General features: G+C 42.0%; 1 protein-coding gene across 2 annotated transcripts in view; it reads left to right on the top strand.

The window, feature by feature from the left end:
• NOD1 (nucleotide binding oligomerization domain containing 1) overlaps positions 1-18,131 on the top strand; it is a 126,264-nt gene that overhangs the window by 81,579 nt on the left and 26,554 nt on the right. For both annotated transcript variants that reach the window (XM_075316635.1, XM_075316634.1), the window contains exons 5-7: positions 8,449-8,532; positions 13,530-13,613; positions 16,024-16,107. In XM_075316635.1, the coding sequence (XP_075172750.1) occupies positions 8,449-8,532; positions 13,530-13,613; positions 16,024-16,107 (252 nt within the window). The remainder of the gene's footprint in view (positions 1-8,448; positions 8,533-13,529; positions 13,614-16,023; positions 16,108-18,131) is intronic.

The following is an 18,131-nucleotide window of genomic DNA, read 5'->3' as shown; positions in this document are numbered from 1 at the left end:
CCTCTTCCCAGGGGATCTGTGGCAGGTGGTGGCCCTGGGCGCTTGCAACCACCCTGGGCCTTCGGTGTTACTTTATGAGGAAATGTCTTTCTTCCCTCTGTCTGGGGACCGTCCCCGAATGCAGCCAGACCCCTCCACCTGATATTCCTGTGGAGCAGGCCACGAGCAAATATGCCCTTCCGTGGCCCTGGGATCCTCTCTTCTCTGTCTGTGGTATCACCTGGGCCTAGCTTGACCCCAGGATCTCCACCAGGAACCTTCTCTCTCTGTCACTTTCTCTTCACTCTCCTGAGGTAACTACCTCCCTCTCCTTCTCCCTCTCACCGACTACTCTGAACTTGAACTTCCTGTTTCTACTCTCACCTTCTAGTTGGCTCCTCCCACTTTCCTTGTTGCTAGGCCCCACCCTATGGGAGAAGAGATGGGTCTTACGGCCCCCTGAGTCAAAATCATGGGGGTAGCTGCCACTATCTCCGGTCCCAAAATATGCCTGACAATAGGTGTAGTGTGCATTTGCCTGTGGACAGGTGTTCATCCTCTTTCCTTACCTAGGATGGGACATCACACCTCTGGCTGAGGTGCAATGTCTCTGTGGCGACGGAAGCCTTGGGGGCGCAACAAGTGCATCTCGATAAATTAGACTATCATCAAAAATGTATTTCAGTAATTCAATAGAAAAAGTGAAACACATATATAATATAGAGTCAGTACAAACAGAAGGGTCTGTTTCAAGTGTTTATTTCTGTTAATGTTGATGATTATGGCTTACAGCCAATGAAAACCCAAAAGTTGTCATCTCAGAAAATTATATAAGACCAACTAAAAAAATGATTTTAAACTCAGAAATGTTGGCCTAGTGAAAAGTATGTACAGTAAATGCACTTAATACTTGGTCGGGGCTTTTTTGCATGAAATACTGTATCAATGCGGTGTGGTGTGGAAGGGATCAGCCTGTGGCACTGCTGAGGTGTTATGGAAGCCCAGGTTGCTTTGATAGTAGTCTTCAGCTTGTCTGCATTGTTAGGTCTGGTGTCTGATCTTCCTTTTGACAATACCCCATAGATTCCCCATTGGGTTTAGGTCAGGCGAGTTTGTTGGCCAATCAAGCACATAGATACTGTGGTTATTAAACCAGGCATTGGTACTTTTGACAGTGTGGACACATGCCAAGTCCTGCTGGAAAATGAAATTTCCATTTCAAAAAAGCTTGGTGGCAGAGGGAAGCATGAAGTGCTCTAAAATTTCCTGGTAGGCGGCAGCGCTGACTTTTGTCTTCATAAAACACAGTGGACCTACACCAGCAGATGACATGGCTCCCCAAACCATCACTGATTGTGGAAACTTCAGACTAAACCTCAAGCAGCTTGGATTGTGGCCTCTCCACTCTTCCTCCAGACTCTGGGACCTTGATTTCCAAATGAAATACAAAATGTACTTTAATCTGAAAACAACACCTTGGCCCACTAAGCAATAGTCCAGTTCTTTTTATCCTTGGCCCACGTAAGACGCTTCTTGCATTGTCTATTGGTCATTAGTGGTTTTACACAAGGAATTCGACAGTTGTAGCCCATGTCCTGGATACGTCTGTGTGTGGTGGCTCTTGAAGCACTGACTCCAGCAGCAGTCCACTCCTTGCGAATCTCCCCCAAATTTTTGATTGGCCTTTTCTTAACAATCCTATCAAGGCTGCGGCTATCCTGGTTACTTGTGCACCTTTTTCTACCACACATTTTCCTTCCTTTCAACTCCCCATTAATATTCTTGGATACAGCACTCTGTGAACAGCCAGCTTCTTTAGCAATGACCTTTTGTGGCTTACCCTCCTTCTGGAGTGTGTCAATGACTGCCTTCTGGACATCTGTCAAGTCAGCAGTCTTCCCCATGATTGTGTAGCCTACTGAACGAGACTAGGGGACCATTTTAAACGCTTAGGAAGCCTTTGCAGGTGTTTTGTGGTAATTATTATAATTTTCTGAGATAATGACTTTTGGGTTTTCATTGGCTGTAAGCCATAATCAACAACATTAACAGAAATAAACACTTGAAATAGATCACTCTGTAATGATTCCATATAATGTGTTTCCCTTTCTGTATTGAATTACTGAAGTAAATTAACTGTTTGAGGCTATTTTAATTTATTGAGATGCATTTGCAGTATATTGTTTTTTTATAACTCAAGTCAATATCACATGTATCTCAATGTATGGGTATATTTTTACTTTGTGTGAACCTATCACTGGGAAATATTCTTTTGTTTTCAAACATCTGATAAAGGGGGACAGGAGTTGTGATCCTTAATGTGAAACTCATTAAATTATCGTATTTGTTCTGATTTAGACAGTCAAAGTATTCTGATCATCCTAGAACTAATGGCTCTCATATGTAAGTTAATATTGACTAATGCCACACATTGCCAGGCTATGCTAACAATATAACTTGTATCGGGGCCTGCTGAGTCTCCTCAAAAAGATTATATTGGAAAAGCTAAAGGTGGCTTTACACACTGCAACATCGCAAACGACATCGCTGTAACGTCACCGGTTTTGTGACGTAATAGCGACCTCCCCAGCGACATTGCAGTGTGTGAAACACATCAGCGACCTGGCCCCTGCTGTGAAGTTGCTGATCGCTACAAATCGTTCAGGACCATTCTTTGGTCCTTTGTTTCCCGCTGTGCAGCATGATAGCTAGAAAGTTTCAGTGTGTAAAGGGGACTTTACAGCGACTTTGTTAGCGACTTCCCTTTCAAAAAGCTGCTTTACAACGTCCCCAATGACTAGCTAGGTCGTTCTGCAGGTCCGGATCGCTGTTGCGTTGTTGGCCAGGTTTGCCTGTTTGACGACTCACCAGAGACTTTGTAGCGATCCCGGCCAGGTTGGGATCACTGGTGGGATCGCTGAAAGTCTCAGTGTGTAAAGGGGCCTTAAGGATGTGGCCTGTTCTATTTTGGACAGCCAATCCTTTTTGTTCTCGAGTGAGATAAGGTTACACCAGAGGAGATTGCAAAGTGGCCAAACAATAGCTCCGATGATGGCTACAGTTGGGTCCAGAAATATTTGGACTGACATGTTTTGGCATTTTAACGTTTTAACGAAACATATTCAGGATACAGTTATATAATCAATATAGGCTTAAAGTGCAGACTGTCGGCTTTAATAGGGTATTCAATTCCTAATTAGAGTAAGTCTTTAAAAAGTACAGCTCCTTAATATGTAGCTGCCACTTTTTCAAAGGACTAAAGGTATTTGGACAATTATTTCAAAAGCTCTTTAATAAGGCTGCCTGAGCAATTCCCTTTTTAATCCTTCATCAATTAAGCAGATAAAAGGTCTGGAGCTCATTCCATGTGGGGCATTTACATTTGAGAGTTGTTACTGTGAAGTCACAACATGTGGTCAAAGGAGATCAGTGTAATGGAAACAGACCATCATTAGGGTGACAAAAAGAAGAAATCCATCAGAGAAATAGCAGAAAAGTTAGGAGTGGCCAAATCAAATGTTTGGTACAGCCTGCCAAAAAAAAAGAGCACACTAGTGAGCTTGGGAACTCAATTAGGCCTGGACATCCACATAAGACAACAGTAGTGATGATCGCATGAATGCTTTCCATGATGAAGAAAAACCCTTTCACAATATCCACCCAAGTGAAGAACACTTTCCAGGAAGTAGGTGATTCAGTATCTAAGTTTATGTTAATGCCGGAGTAACATTAGCATATACCCTAGTGTATACCATCCAATACAAGAGAATCGGATGCTATATGCTAGTAACACACGGCTCAAACTCTGCTGGAAGCGTGAGCCAAGTATCATTCTACTGTGCTCTGATTTTCTTGCATGCAAGAATCTGCACACAGGTGAGGAGAAGGATAGAATAATCTCTCCATCTTCTCCATTGCCTGTCGCTGCATATATCAGACTGCACTAGGATGTCATCTGAGTTCAGTCCAATGTTTCACTCACACCTGACTTGTACGGGTGCGTGTGTGGCACCCCAGTGGTCTGGTTGCCACAGTAGTGTTGCCCCACAAGGGTTAATACTAAGCCTGGAAGCAAGAGGGGGGAGTCCCTTGGCCAGTAGTACCTAATTTCAACACAGTTCCTACTCCAGGCCAGCAGAGGGAGCTCTAAACCTGGTGTACTGGGGAGTTTCCCAGAAGCTCTGACCTGGGGGAGGAGTTATAGGAGTGACAGTAGGGCGCTGACCGTTGAAGAGAGAGGAGCTCGAGGAGTGCGGACAAGCGAGCTTGGGTCTGGGGCTATGATAGCCGAGCTCAGAAAAGCGAGGTCTGCAGAGAGGCACGGGAGGAAGATTCTGGGGAGCGGAGCTGGACCGGCTCACCTCAGAAGAAAACACTAAAGACCGGACATCGGAATCCATGGTTGCCCGGGGTACTCAAGTCCCGGTAACCAAATCCGAAGGGCAGGAGGACTGCAAGTCTCCTGGCCCCACAACAACCCAAAAGGTACAGCCGCACATCAGGGACCCGGAGCCGCGGCCAGCAGAGCGGCACCTGAGAAGGCCCACGCAGCCTACCATACGGGTAAAGGGTAGTACCACAAGTCCCAACAGAGAGTGCCTCCGTTTGACTAACGCAGCGGGGTCCTGTAGGAGAGAAGGAGAGCGTAGTGAGAAGGCCTCAATATTCATCTGGCCATGGAGATACCCCCAACTGCTTCCAGGCAAACCGGATTGCTACCATCACCTGTACGGGTTTTCCGGGACTTCACCGATTGTTATGGAGTAAAAGGGAGGAGGTAGAGAAACTGCTGTGTTTGTCCGGTATTGTCCGTAACCCGACCTTGCACCCTGAAGTCCACCGAGTTCCCAAAATAGACTTTCCAACGGTTGCCCTGGGGTCCCGCTCCACCTGTGGGGAGCAAGAACACCTCAGCTGCGCCATCACCACCTGCCCCAGGGAATAGATTGATTTGATGGTGCTTCACAGTACAAATTGATAATCACATACTGCTATAGCAACCCAGGAGTTTAAGGCAAATAAGCAAAATATTCTGCAGTGGCCGAGTTAATCACCAGATCTAAGCCCCATGGAACAGCATGTCACATGCTTAAGACAAAACGTAAGGCAGAAAGACCCACATACAAGCAACAACTGAGGTCAGCTGCAGTAAAGGGTGGCAAAGCATCATAAAGGAGGAAACCCAGTGTTTGGTGACGTCCATGGCTTTCAGACTTAAGGAAGTTATTGCCGTTAAAGAATCCCCTATGAAGTTTTCAACAAACATTTTATTTATGGTAAAATAAATTTATCCAGTTACTTTTGAGCCCCTGAAATAAGAAGGCTTTGTACTAAAATGGTTTCAATTCCTAACCGTTTCACAGGATATTTTCGTTCAAGCCCTTTAATTAAACTTGAAAGTCTACACTTCAATTGCATCTCAGTTGTTTCCTTTTTTTTTTTTTTTTTAAAAAACAAACTTGTGGCATCAAGACGATCCAGTCATTGTCCAAATATTTTTGGACCTAACTATATTGTGCATGGGGGCATTAGGTGCATTTACAGTGACTGATAACACTGGTCAACAAAAAAAAAATAAATTTGTTTCTGTATCTGGTTTGAAAATGGGTGATTTTAACTAATTTTTGGGTGCAGATTTCAGCGGAAAAGTCGGATTCTTTCTATCACGTCACATTTAATAGATAGACAGCATTTTAAGAAAGACGATCAGAAGCTATTAAGCCTACTTAAAAGCTACACTATCAATGTCATAAAGTTGTAATGATGACTCATAAAGTCAGAATAATAGCAATAGCACTTAAATTGTACACTTTCAGCTTAATTGCTATCAAAATCCAAATTCTAATGTTATGTTGCTTGGGCAAAATGGGCTGATGAGACTTTCCTTTTGTATGTAGCCTCATCTGTTTCCCTACACAACAGCCAGCAGTAGTCGCCTATCATTGCAGGATTCCAGCGTCCTTGGTAGCATTTCTCCATGGTAAGAATGTCCTGTTTAAAATTCTCACCTTTTCGTCACTAACAGAACCCAAGTTTTCTGGAAAAAAAGTCAAGGTGTGAATGTAAAAAATGAATTTTCAATGACATTTTACAGCCCATTTCTTTGTATTTTTGCAATTACTCATTGCCTATGGAAACATAGTCATCATCTTTATTGTTACCCAAGAAGCCATCAACAATTGCTATGAACGAGGACCAAGCAGATGACTCATGCTTCTTGAGTTTTGACTCAAACGTTTCATCTTTTAGCAATTTCCTGATTTGAGGTCCAATGAATATGCCTTCCTTTAACTTAGCTGTACTCAATTTTGGAAACATAGCAACCAAATGATTGAAAGCCTGACCGTCTTTATCAAGAGCTTTTACAAAGTTCTTGATCAACCCCAGCTTTATATGTAGAGACGGCAGAATTATTTTGCTTGGATCAACCAGTGGGATATATTTGACATTTTCTTTTCCAGGAATGTGCAATTTCCTCACAGGCCATTCCTTGACTGTGTAGTGGTTTTTGGGGTCACGGCTGTCCCACAGACACAAAAAGCTGTAGAATTTAGTAAAACCACCCTGTAAACCTAAAAGCAGAGCAACAACTTTTAAATCACAGCAAATCTGCCATTCATGATCTTTATATTTCACAATTTTGTTTTTGTTTGCTCTTGTTGTAAACTTTCCGTACACAAAGCAGAAGTTATCAGGATGGTTTGCACAACAACGACAACGTTGAACACTTGCCATTTTGCTATTTCTCTGTAATTATTTAAGACAAGAATTTTAAATGGGTCTCACCAACGCTAAGAAATACACCAGAACTCTGATTACACATTTATATACCGTTCAGGCATTTCACTCATTCCCAAGCTTTACATATCAATGCGCAATACCATTTCATTGAGCAATACCACGGAAGCCCGCTAAATCACATTACGGAATATCAATCATATAGGACGCCTGCCCCCTGGTGACTGTTTATAGTTTTTTACACTGGATGTTACACCAAAATGAATACTATGACATGCTGATTCAATTAATTGTAAACAAAAAAAAGAAAAGAAGGATTGCGGTGACCTAAGCAAGTACACAAAATACATTTAAAAAATCTGCAATATCTATAAAATTTACGTGATACACCATTTCTGAAGGTATATTTGGAATCTGGAGGCAAAAATACATTGATTTGGTATATTACAAACCAAATGCAATCTTGTTGTTGACCAGTGTAGTCAGGATCAAGTGTTCCCAGGAATGAACATTTCTTGATTATTGATCTGTCTAAATAGGCCACTGGTGTCACGACAGAGCAAAATGCTCCTTGGTTGGGGGAAATCATTTTCAAGGTTGTCTAAAAATCTTCGTTCTCGACAGCACATCTATGCGCACAAATTGATTATATTAACAATACGGTCTATCTAAACAGGCTATTTAATGACTGACAGTTGGTTTGAATGTACTGTAGTCAATCGGCGATCAATCACAGTCGGACATTGTAAATGCATTTATTGCGTGTGATGGGTGTGAATGCAAAAAATTAGGTTTTGACATCTACAAACTGAATAGGGCTACTTTCACACATCCGGTTTGAGCACTGCGGCTCAATCCGGCTGTGAAAACTATGCAACGGATGCGGCGAAAACACCGCATCCTTTGCATAAGTTTTTACATGCAGCCCGTCCATTTTTTTCCGGTTGCGGCATGCTACTGAGCATGCGCAGTGGAAAAAAACGCATGCGGCGACCGGATGCGTTTTTTCCGCATTGCGACGCATCCGGCCTCCATAGGTATGCATTGAAAAATGCGCCGCAGCGGCCGGATGCGGCGCAATGCGGTTTTTTTTTGCCGGAGCAAAAAACGTTGCAGGGAACGTTCGATCCGGCCGCGGCATCGGCTAAATCTGCCGCATGCGGCAAAAAACGGACTGAACGCAAGCCCCTGCGGCACAATACGGCACTAATGTAAGTCTATGCAAAAAAAAGCGCAACCGGCGTAAAAAAAAACGGTTGCGGTTTTTCTGCAGAACACCGTATTGTGCCGCAGAGCAAAAAACAGGATGTGTGAAAGTAGCCTTAGGCTCTGTTCATATCACAAACAAGTGGCTGCAATGGAGGATATAACCTTTAGGTGTATTGACATACTTATTGCATGGAATTAATTATTAGCATTTTACAGTAAAAATCAGTGGCTCACAGGCTCGTATATTTTGATAATTCATTTTCCAGCTCACTTTAAGTATATACACGCAAAAGTAGTGAAACATAAAAAAATCAATATAAACTGGGTATCTCAATAATGGTATTGACCCACAGTATAAAGTTAACACTTCGTTTGTGCAGCACGTGACGAGAGTAATATTTAACATATAATTTAATCAATCATTTACTTATTCCAAATATGCCATGTTCTTAAAGTGCTAAATCATATTCTGGGCTAATTTGCATCACTTCAATATTTTATCTTGTTTTACTTGGATAACAGGTTAAGTGTGAATCAGATCACAGATGAAGGTGTCAAAGTTTTGGCTGAAGAGCTAACCAAACATAAAATCATCAAATTTCTTGGGCAAGTATCATTTTATTTCTTTATCTTGGGTTACATGTGCAGATCCCTGTAACGTGATGTAGGTTGATTATGAATAAATGTTATATACCGTATTTAATTGGACTATAAAACACATTTTTCCCCAAAATTTGGTAGTCTGAATGTACCTTGTCCACAGGAGGGCGGTGAAGCAGGGTCACAGGTGGCAGGAGCAGAGTCGCCGCTGCAGGAAGCCGGCGGCTGCAGGAGCAGTGAATATTCATTTCTACATTAAAGCTAAATAAATATTCACTGACTGCTCCCCATGCCCATAATCCCACCCACCTCTTGGCACCAAGGTCCGTGAAGGATAATAACTGTGAAGATTTTTACTATAACTGACGCTGCCGCCAAGAGTGGGATGGGATTGTGGGATTGGGGTGCAGTGAATATTCATTTATCTTTAATATGGAAATGAATATTCCCTCCTCCTGCAGCCGCCGGCTTCCTGCTGTGACAAACTTGCTCCATCCTTTGGTCTGCGTGAGATTGGAAGCTCATGGCAGTGACATCATTCGCTGCTCATCACTTACACGCCAAAGTCAGTTGCCGAAATCATAAGATGGCTCATGTACACTCTACACAAAAGAGTGGGAGAGTGGTATCATGCTAGGTGGGCTGACTAGTCTGGGAAACTAATGCCCTATTGACCAGTAAAAGGGTCATTTGCATATCATAAACGGACTTTAGAAATACTTTTTTTTAAAGATCTGTTTACGTGTCCAATGTAATAAAGGGGCTGTTAGGCAGGGAATTTAGGTAGGTACACACAGCTGCTGGTGGTTCTGGGGGTGCAGGGGACCTGACAGTTTTCCTTTAAGTGTCAAGTGTCTGTTACCCAGTGTGCGCCGCTGCCAGAAATCTTTGCCATTTGAGGAGGTTTTGCCATATCAGCGCTTAAATTATGATCAATTTGACAGATGTAGGACCATGCAATCTCCCACCTATGCGAAGTCCATATTGGTGTAGTTAACGGGGACTGGCAAGTCATTATAATTTTTTTTTTTTTCACACAAGCAGGTTTTAACCGCATATAGAGGTAACATTTGGTTAGGGACCCGATAAATAAGAGATTACCGTAAAGTGGTTATCGGGTAGTAATGAATTGATCAATACATTAGCAAAATATCTTTTTTTCAATTAATCCTTAGCAGTCATGCAATGTCATATTTTCAGTTTTTCCAATTTTTCATATGGCTAATTGTATTTTTCATTCTTTATGTATCATAGAGCAGTTATGCTTATTCATATTTCTCCGAATTTGGTGTGCAGCTTTCACTTTTTATAAATTATAATTTTGAGCAACTTCTGAGTTGCTCTTAAGTATTTGTATCTAAGATGTTTACACCATCTTTCTGGTGTAAACCCCTTAAGGAATCTCCACTATATTCTTGAAGTTTTTAATCCCAAATCATCAAAGCAATTACACCAGAATTCTGGCATAAATCGTCTCGAAAAGTTGCAATTCTGCAGTGCTGAGCTGAGCAAACAGTTTGAAAGTTTTTCCGTTTTCACCCCAGTTTCGTCCAGCTCCACTAATATGGCCAGAGCTGGGGCGTGTTGTCACAACCCATATAATTCATGACGTCAGAGATGCATGCCACTCATCACTTGTCAGATGCTCTTGATTCATTTAGAATGAATATGAATAAGTAGCATCTGACTCCAATATTCCCTTTCATCAAGATTGGCGTGAACATCATCAGTCTTGATGAATCAGGGCCACTGTGTTGTAAACAGAAATATAAGGATGTATGAGACATTGAAAAGAGTCTAACTGAGATTGACTAGGTCACAGCATTTCTAAAATAGTTATTTGGGGGTGTTTCCTGGTATGTAGTGATTAGAACTTGCCAAAAGTGGACTGTCAGCAGGGTCATAAGCACTAAAGCTTTATTAATGCACAAAGAGAGCAAAAGCCAGCTCATCGTCTTTAATCCCATGGAAGAGATACTGCTTCGTAAATTGCTGAAAATGTACATGCTGGCTGAAATAGAAAAGATCCAACACACACATTGCATTTCACCTGTTACACAGATGGCAATGTGATGCACCATACTCTGAGTTCTGCAAGGAAACCTTGGAACCAGGCATTTATGTTGATGTGACTTGACACCTACCTAGTCAGTGGTGGAGACCCATGACATATCTTTATGGCAACAGTATTCCTTAATTTAAGAGGCCTCTTTGAGCAGGATTATGTGCTTTGTCACACTTGAAAAATTGTTCTGAAATGAGGAACAGGACAAAGACCTCAAGATGTTACGGTCTCCAAATTCCGATTGCGCATTAGTGAGCAGAGAAGTGTGATCCATGGAGGACCCACCTCTCAACAGGACTTAAAGGATCTTATAACATATTGATGAAAGATACCTTTTTATAGATTTTGTGGAGTCTATGTGTGATGCCACAGAGCTATGGGGTACTCAGTCCCAGGCCGTATATGTACAGGGATGCTGTGTCACGGTTGTGTAACGGCCGATGCCCGGTTCCGTGACCCTGGGGGTCACTTTTTAAAGGGAAATATGTACAGGGGAGATGAAAGAGTTTATATTGTGACGCCACTTGCGGGTTGCGGTTATGGTGATGGAACTGCCGCTGCACAGTCTGTTATCACTGGGGCTGATGGTGATAGCAGCCTGTATGTTAGGCCCTCCGCAAGTAGGGCCAGGCCCCAGGGAGTGAATGGTGGGATCCGGCGCAGAAAGAAGGGTGACCACACAATGGGGATGCAGTGCAACTTCTGTTTTTACTCACGGTGGTATTGAGTTGAGGCACTGAGGACTGCTGGTTCAGACCCCTGGTCTCTTTTGTCCTAGTGCCGGTGTGGTGACTTGGTAGTCTCTTTCTCCGGCACTTCTCACTGGTTGATGGGACCCCGTAGTTGGAGCGTTTGTGGGTCCCTTACTGTCTGTTGGCGGTCTCTCGTCTGTACGGCGGGCAGTGCGAACCCTGTAGGGTCGGTGTTCCGTTCTGGTCCCTGGCTCTATCTTTACTGCTGGTGCCCACGGATTCTTGGGTCAGTGAGGTCCGTGAAGGTCCCCTCACTGTGCAGGTTTTTCTCAGGTTGCCTGAAGCTGTAGCCTGACCTACGGCCCTGTGGCCCGTCGGTGTCTGGTTCCATGGGTACCTGGCTGTATACTCCCTGGCAACCACTCTCTTTCACCACCTAGGTCACTGCTACACGACCCCGTCTGGAGACACGTCCGTTCCCTTCGACTATCACGAACGGACTCCCTCTTCTGTCTGTCCCCTCCCTCCGGGTTGTCGGCTAGTGGACTGGACTGGCTCCACCTCTGGATGGACATCCATTGGGTCCCGGACTACTCAGTCATCCTTAATTGGGAGTGGGAAACTGGGGATGTTATCTGTTTAGGTGGTACCGGCACTGGTCTTCCAGGTCCCTGGGTATAGGCCCTGCAATAAATAGTAGTGCCCTGAGGAGTTCAGGGGTGCTACATATGCCTTGACGAGTTAACTGTTTGGAAACTTGCGGGTGACATACACAGTAACAAAACCACTAGTCTAATATTGTATACTTCCCCCTTATGCCTTTCTGTAGTCTATTGTGTGGCCTTGCTCACATTAAGGACCGTAACCGATAGGTAAAAAAGAAAACTGAACAGAGTCTTAACCAAACAAACAAACAAACAAACCAACCATAGTCTGGAAAATGTGAATCAACAAAATGGAATAGACCAGCTCACCCGGTGCTAAATTCAATAAGGGTACGGAAACCCTGGAATGGCCACTAGGCAAACATGATGAAACAAAAAGGAAATATTACAAGCATCCACAGGCAGAAGATTCAATTAGCAAAAAGTTTTATTTTCATCCATAGAAAAATTTAAAAACATGTGTAAGCAAAGGTCTATGTGCGTCAAGTGGAAACACCGCTCTTAATCATGATCATAAGAGCGGTGTTTCCGCTTGAAACACATAGAACTTTGTCTACACATGTTTTTAAAATTTTCTATGGGATGAAAATAAAGTCTTTTACTTATTAAACCTTCTTCATGTGGTTGCTGGACACTTTTCCTTTTTGGAATATTTGACACTGGCAAAAATGTTTCTAGAAATGTTCTCAATCCAGCAAATGTTTTGGAAAAGTATCTCATTCTAAGTATAGTCATCCTATTTGCTATGGTTGCTGATCAGCCCTTGCCTGCAGATTGCGCTACTAATGTTGGGGAGCACTAAAAAAAAATATATTACAAGTCAAAGATGGGGAACCCAAGTAACTGAAGCCATCCATGGGGCTACATTGCGTCTAAATAGAGGATCTCATAAGCTAGAATGTTCTTAAGGGTGCTTTACACTCTGCGACATCGCTAGCAATCTCGTTAGCGATGTGACACGCCAGATCGCAGATGCGATCCGGTCGTTTTTATAGTGCCGGTCACGTGCGATCTCGGCAGATCGCATCTGCGATCTGGCGTGTCACATCGCTAACGAGATCGCTAGCGATGTTGCAGCGTGTAAAGCACCCTTTAGTCGATTCTATAGGTAAGTTCTTCAGGAACAGAACCAGAGGTGACACTATAGACAATTTGTTCTTAAGTAAAGGGAATGCAGCTAAACTTTTTAAGTTTGTTTAAAAAAATTATGCAATTTAGATGAAGTTCGTTGGCAGGTCGATTTTTTTTTTTTTTTTTTTTTTGTTCCCAGAACAAAGCAATATGTCTTTCTATTCTCACTGGCATTCTCACTGAATAATATAAAAAAAAATATTAGTACAATCCAGAAACACCCATTTTTTAAGTTTGGGAATAAACCTTTACATTACTTTGGTTGTTGCTCTGTCCATTCTGATTTTGCTGCAAGTTACGGTCCTCCATATCTCTGGGGCAATAGAATTGAACCATACTCTGTGTTGCCTTTTAAATGTTAAGAAAGAGAAATTTCACTTACGAACAAGATATATAATTAGTAATAGTTGAAAACTTAAGTGTAAACTTTTTATTTTTCTTTATTTGTAGTTTGTACAAAAATCTAATAACAGATCATGGAGCCAAGCATGTAGCAAAAATCATTCTAGAATGTCCATTGTTAATGCACTTGAAGTAAGTATGCAGAATATTTTATTTATGTATTTTCTTATATTCTTTTGTTATCAGCATGATTTTCATAAACGGAATCTATCTGAAGGTTTTTCCTGACACGGCTCATTATCCAAAATACACCACATCCTTTGTAACACATGGTGGAGGCAGTGTGATGGCCGGGCATACATGGCTTCCAGTGAAAATAGAAGCATCTGGATGAATTCTGAAGTGTACAAGGCGATACGTTCTGCTCAGATTCAACCAAATGCAGCAAGGTTGATTGGAAGGTTTTTCACACTACAGATGGACAATGATCCCAAAACATACTGTGAAAGCAACACAGAATTTTTTAACGCTAAAGAAGTGGAATATAGCACAGAAGGTCATAGCACTATATTGGAAAAATAGTAAGGCCCCAGATACTAAAGAGCTGATTGAGAAAGTAAATCATACACTCAGACTTGAGAAATATGTCTACCAGAAAAGGAGGGCATATAAGAAATTTAAAGACATATGGGCTCCGTGGCTTGACACTCCAAATTTGACCCCGGCGATGCTGACATGGGCTAGAGCCCTGCTGGTGGCCTGTTCCAGCCTGTCTTCTCCGGAACTAGTTGAAGTATGAAGGCTGATTGTATACGCCTCAGTCAATTAATGTACTAGTGGTCAATGATCTATGCCTAGCTACATATAAGATAACGGTACAGAGAAATATATTGTATGCAAAGTCGGTAAGGGAACGTGTTTGGATTGGGGGAGGGGGGTGGAATGGGGAATATTTTGTATACTTGGGTGTATACGGTTTGTTTATCTGTATCAAAAATGTTCAATAAAAAAAATTATCTGATTTAAAAAAAGTGGAATATTCTGCAATGTTCGAGTCAAAACTGAAGACGGATAGTCACAAATAAGCAGCAACTTAACTGAGCTGCATAAGGCCTGGCAAAATATCACCAGTGTTTCATGACGTCCACTGCTTCCAGACTTTGGCAGTTATTGCCTAAAAAAGGATTCTCTGCAAAGGTTTCAATATGAACGTTTTATTTATGGTAAAGTAAAATTGTCCGATTACTTCAGAGTCCATGAAGTGAGGAGACTGCTGTATAGAAAAATGGTAGCAACCTCATTGTTTCCCCCGTGCTCTTATTTTCCTCCTTATCACTTGTCTAATAACTCTGTGTGAGCATGCTGTGTGATCAAGTTTTGGTTTCCCTTGTTTGTCCTTATCTGTGGGTTCTACCACTCCTGTCCCGGCCCTCTCCTGGGGTGAGGAAGAGAGGGTAGAAGATCAGGGCTGTGTAGGAGCAGGGCAAGGAAGGGAACCCAGAATTCATCACCCTTAGACATATCTCTGGGATCAGGGACAGCTAGCCTGAGGTCAAGTTTAGGAGCCCCAGCCCCCAGTTATCCCATCTCACATCGTCATATTGTTGAAATATTTCTGGACCAAACTGTAAATGTCTCTTACATCAACTGGGAGTGTCCTGTGAACTGGTTCAATATCCCCTTCAATAAGAGCAGGGCTTTATCATTGCTGGAAGCCTCTGGAAACAGCATTAAGTAGCATCTGAGAACCTCCTTTTATTTTTTTTACTGGGGGTGGGGTGTATGTGTAATCATATCCAGGTACTTTATCTGTAATAGCACAGGTTTAGGTCTTCATGATGGTGGTGTGTTTCTTGAACGTTTGCCTCAAGTAGTTTGTGTTGTCAACTAGCTCTTATTCGAAATTACAAGGACAAAAACTAATAAAGGATAAATAAGTGCATTCCTTGGTAGCACCCTGCCTTTAGCCGAGGCACAGTACAAGGACAATCTCTCTGTACTCTCATCAAGCAGCATGTTGTGAATATACTGCATTATTGGTGATGTTCAATTGTTTGAATGAATTCAAAATGAGGGTTGGTGGACCCTTATGGGCAGTTTGCCCAATTTCCCCTCTTCATGCCATGTTCTTTGGCATGCCATGTTCTCTTCAGGGCATGTTCTTTGTGGATAATGTGACTGAATCCTGGGTTTCACTATATGGTGAGTTGGCTACCTTTTTTTTTTTTTCTTCCTTATCAAGCCTATCAGGTTGCTGGTCTTCCTCTTTGCCTTGTTCTTTCTGTTCTTCTGACTATGATGGCTTTCTCCAGTGATTGCTCTCTTTGTATGATGTGTCCAAATTAGGCAAGTCATAGCTTGGGGATTTAAAAAAAAAAAAAAAAATAATAAATAAATAAAAATAAAAAATTCAAGAAAATATCTTTGCTATGTCTAAAGTGCATGTTTTGATTAGATGATATTCTGTACTGAAATTTTTGGGATATTTACAAATATATTTTAGTCTCTCTGGAATGTATTCTAATGCATATATAATACATGTGGCTAAAATGTTATTGAATTTTTATCTGACGCAGAATTTTACTATTTGCTGTTTGGGCAGGTTGGGGTACAATCGATTTACTGGTGAGGGTGGAAAACGTATTGCAGAAGCGTTACAAAGGAGCACCAGCATTCGTGATGTGGGGTAATAAAAGCTTTCTATAAATTGAAAAAAAAAATCATTTTACAAATCTACAAAAAATATGTTTGAAAATGTTGTGTTTGTTATGGTGTTCAGCTTTACATCTTAAAACTTAAATATGTCCCACATGTGTAAAGATTTTTAACCAAGTGGTATAGAGAGATAGACAGCTTGGCATGCACAGTGGTAATACACTATATAGTACATAGAAGATAATTTACCTCTGCATAACGCATAAAAAGCATTTTTTGGGGGGTGTTTATGGGGGTGGAACGGTTACTCTTATTGAATCGGCTGCTGTATTTGATCACAAATTAAAATCTTAATCACAAAGTTAGGCCAGTTTCACATTTGCGTTGTTTTGATGGAAACAGAACCCAGCACAGATGCAGTACAGTTCATTTATTTACAGTGAAAGCGCGACACCATGCGGTTGTGTGCTTCATACACAACCACATGTGTCCACATGGTGTCGTGCTTCCACTGTAAATAAATGAACTGGACTGCATCTGTGCTGGGTTCCGTTTCCATCAAAACGACGCAAATGTGAAACCGGCCTAACCATGTTCTACACCATAATTGTTAAAAAAAAAAAAAAATGCCATTGGTTTCTACTGTTAGAAATCTCTGATTCTGTTGCTGTGATGTTCTTCTATCAATACAATTTTCTGATAGCTTTAATATATCTGTTACAAGATTAAGAGCAAGTTTTGCTTCAAGGGGGTTTTTCAGCTAAATTTAGCTAAATGTATCACTTATCCAAGTATATAATCACTCGGGGGGAGGCGGGGGGTGATTACTGAGACCCCCAACGGATCTGAACAATGGGGCTCCCAATGTCCCCTGTGTGAGTGGAGCTTGGTGCACAGGCGTGAATACCACTCCATTCACTTTTTTGGGACTCACTGAACACTGTTCTATTAACATCTATAGAAGAGATTGAGATTGTGGGTCAAACCTTTACCCTACTGTACCATTAATATGGAAAACTTTGAGACTTGCAGCTTAGGATCAATCGGGGGTCTCAAACATGGGAGGATTGATTCGCAAGATTCTGGTCCATCTGCCAAATCAGTTATCTGTGACCATCGGATGGAAGGCAAGTGAAACTCTTACCTCCCACCATTTCTGGCCCATCTTTTGATTAGCTGGGCTGGCACACCTCACTGCAGTAAGGATGTTAGTCAGCGTAGCTAATCAAAGAACTGGTAATGATTTCTGTTGTCTAAATACTAAAATACTCTGGTGCTCGTTACTTGAATCGAGCAGGTCAGACGCTCTGAAAGTGCTTGACTCGAGTAAGGAGTATTATGGAAGTCAATGATTGCGCAGTTTGGTTTTCCACCCACATACAGCCCTATGCAGAGCATTTCCAGGGGAGGGAACGTGGGATTATTTTTTTTGTTTAGACACACTACATTTGAAAACGTTGTTTTAACCCTAGTAAGAGCCATTCAGAGACTGCGAATGGCTCTCAATATGGTGGTGCCTGTTCACATCGTGCATTGAAGCGAGCTTGTGCGTTTTAGTCATTGTTTCACAGACTAAACATCTGAGCACTAGCAATACTTGGTCAGGCACCGCAAGTACCCAAGCAGCCCAATGCTTGATCGCATATGGAGCAGTGGTGAGCACACTTGCTCAACATTAGTAATGACTGGAGGTAGGGAGATTCACAGGTCTCCTGGCCAACGGTCATAGATTTCTGACCTGCCTGATGGACTATAGTCCTGCGCACCCTTCTTCCATCTTTAGTCTCAACAGTTGGAACTGCAGCAATAATACAGTGATCATTTCGCCATTGGATAGGTGATCATTACAATTTTTATGAAAAAATGATTTTCACATTAAGGGGACTGCCAAACTTACTCCATAGTTTTTATACAGTTGTAGTTGTTTATACTATACTGTACTATTGGGAATATTGGGGTGGCCCTCATGCAAACATTAGCATTAGCTGGATCTACTGACAAACGTCTAATATCTATGACATTATTAGTATAAGACTACTTCATTGATAATCTGCT

The sequence above is a fragment of the Anomaloglossus baeobatrachus genome, chromosome 6, assembly GCF_048569485.1.
Source record: "Anomaloglossus baeobatrachus isolate aAnoBae1 chromosome 6, aAnoBae1.hap1, whole genome shotgun sequence".
NCBI lineage: Eukaryota > Metazoa > Chordata > Amphibia > Anura > Aromobatidae > Anomaloglossus > Anomaloglossus baeobatrachus.
Note: the sequence above shows the minus strand (reverse complement) of the source record. Positions and strands in the feature narration are given on the sequence as shown.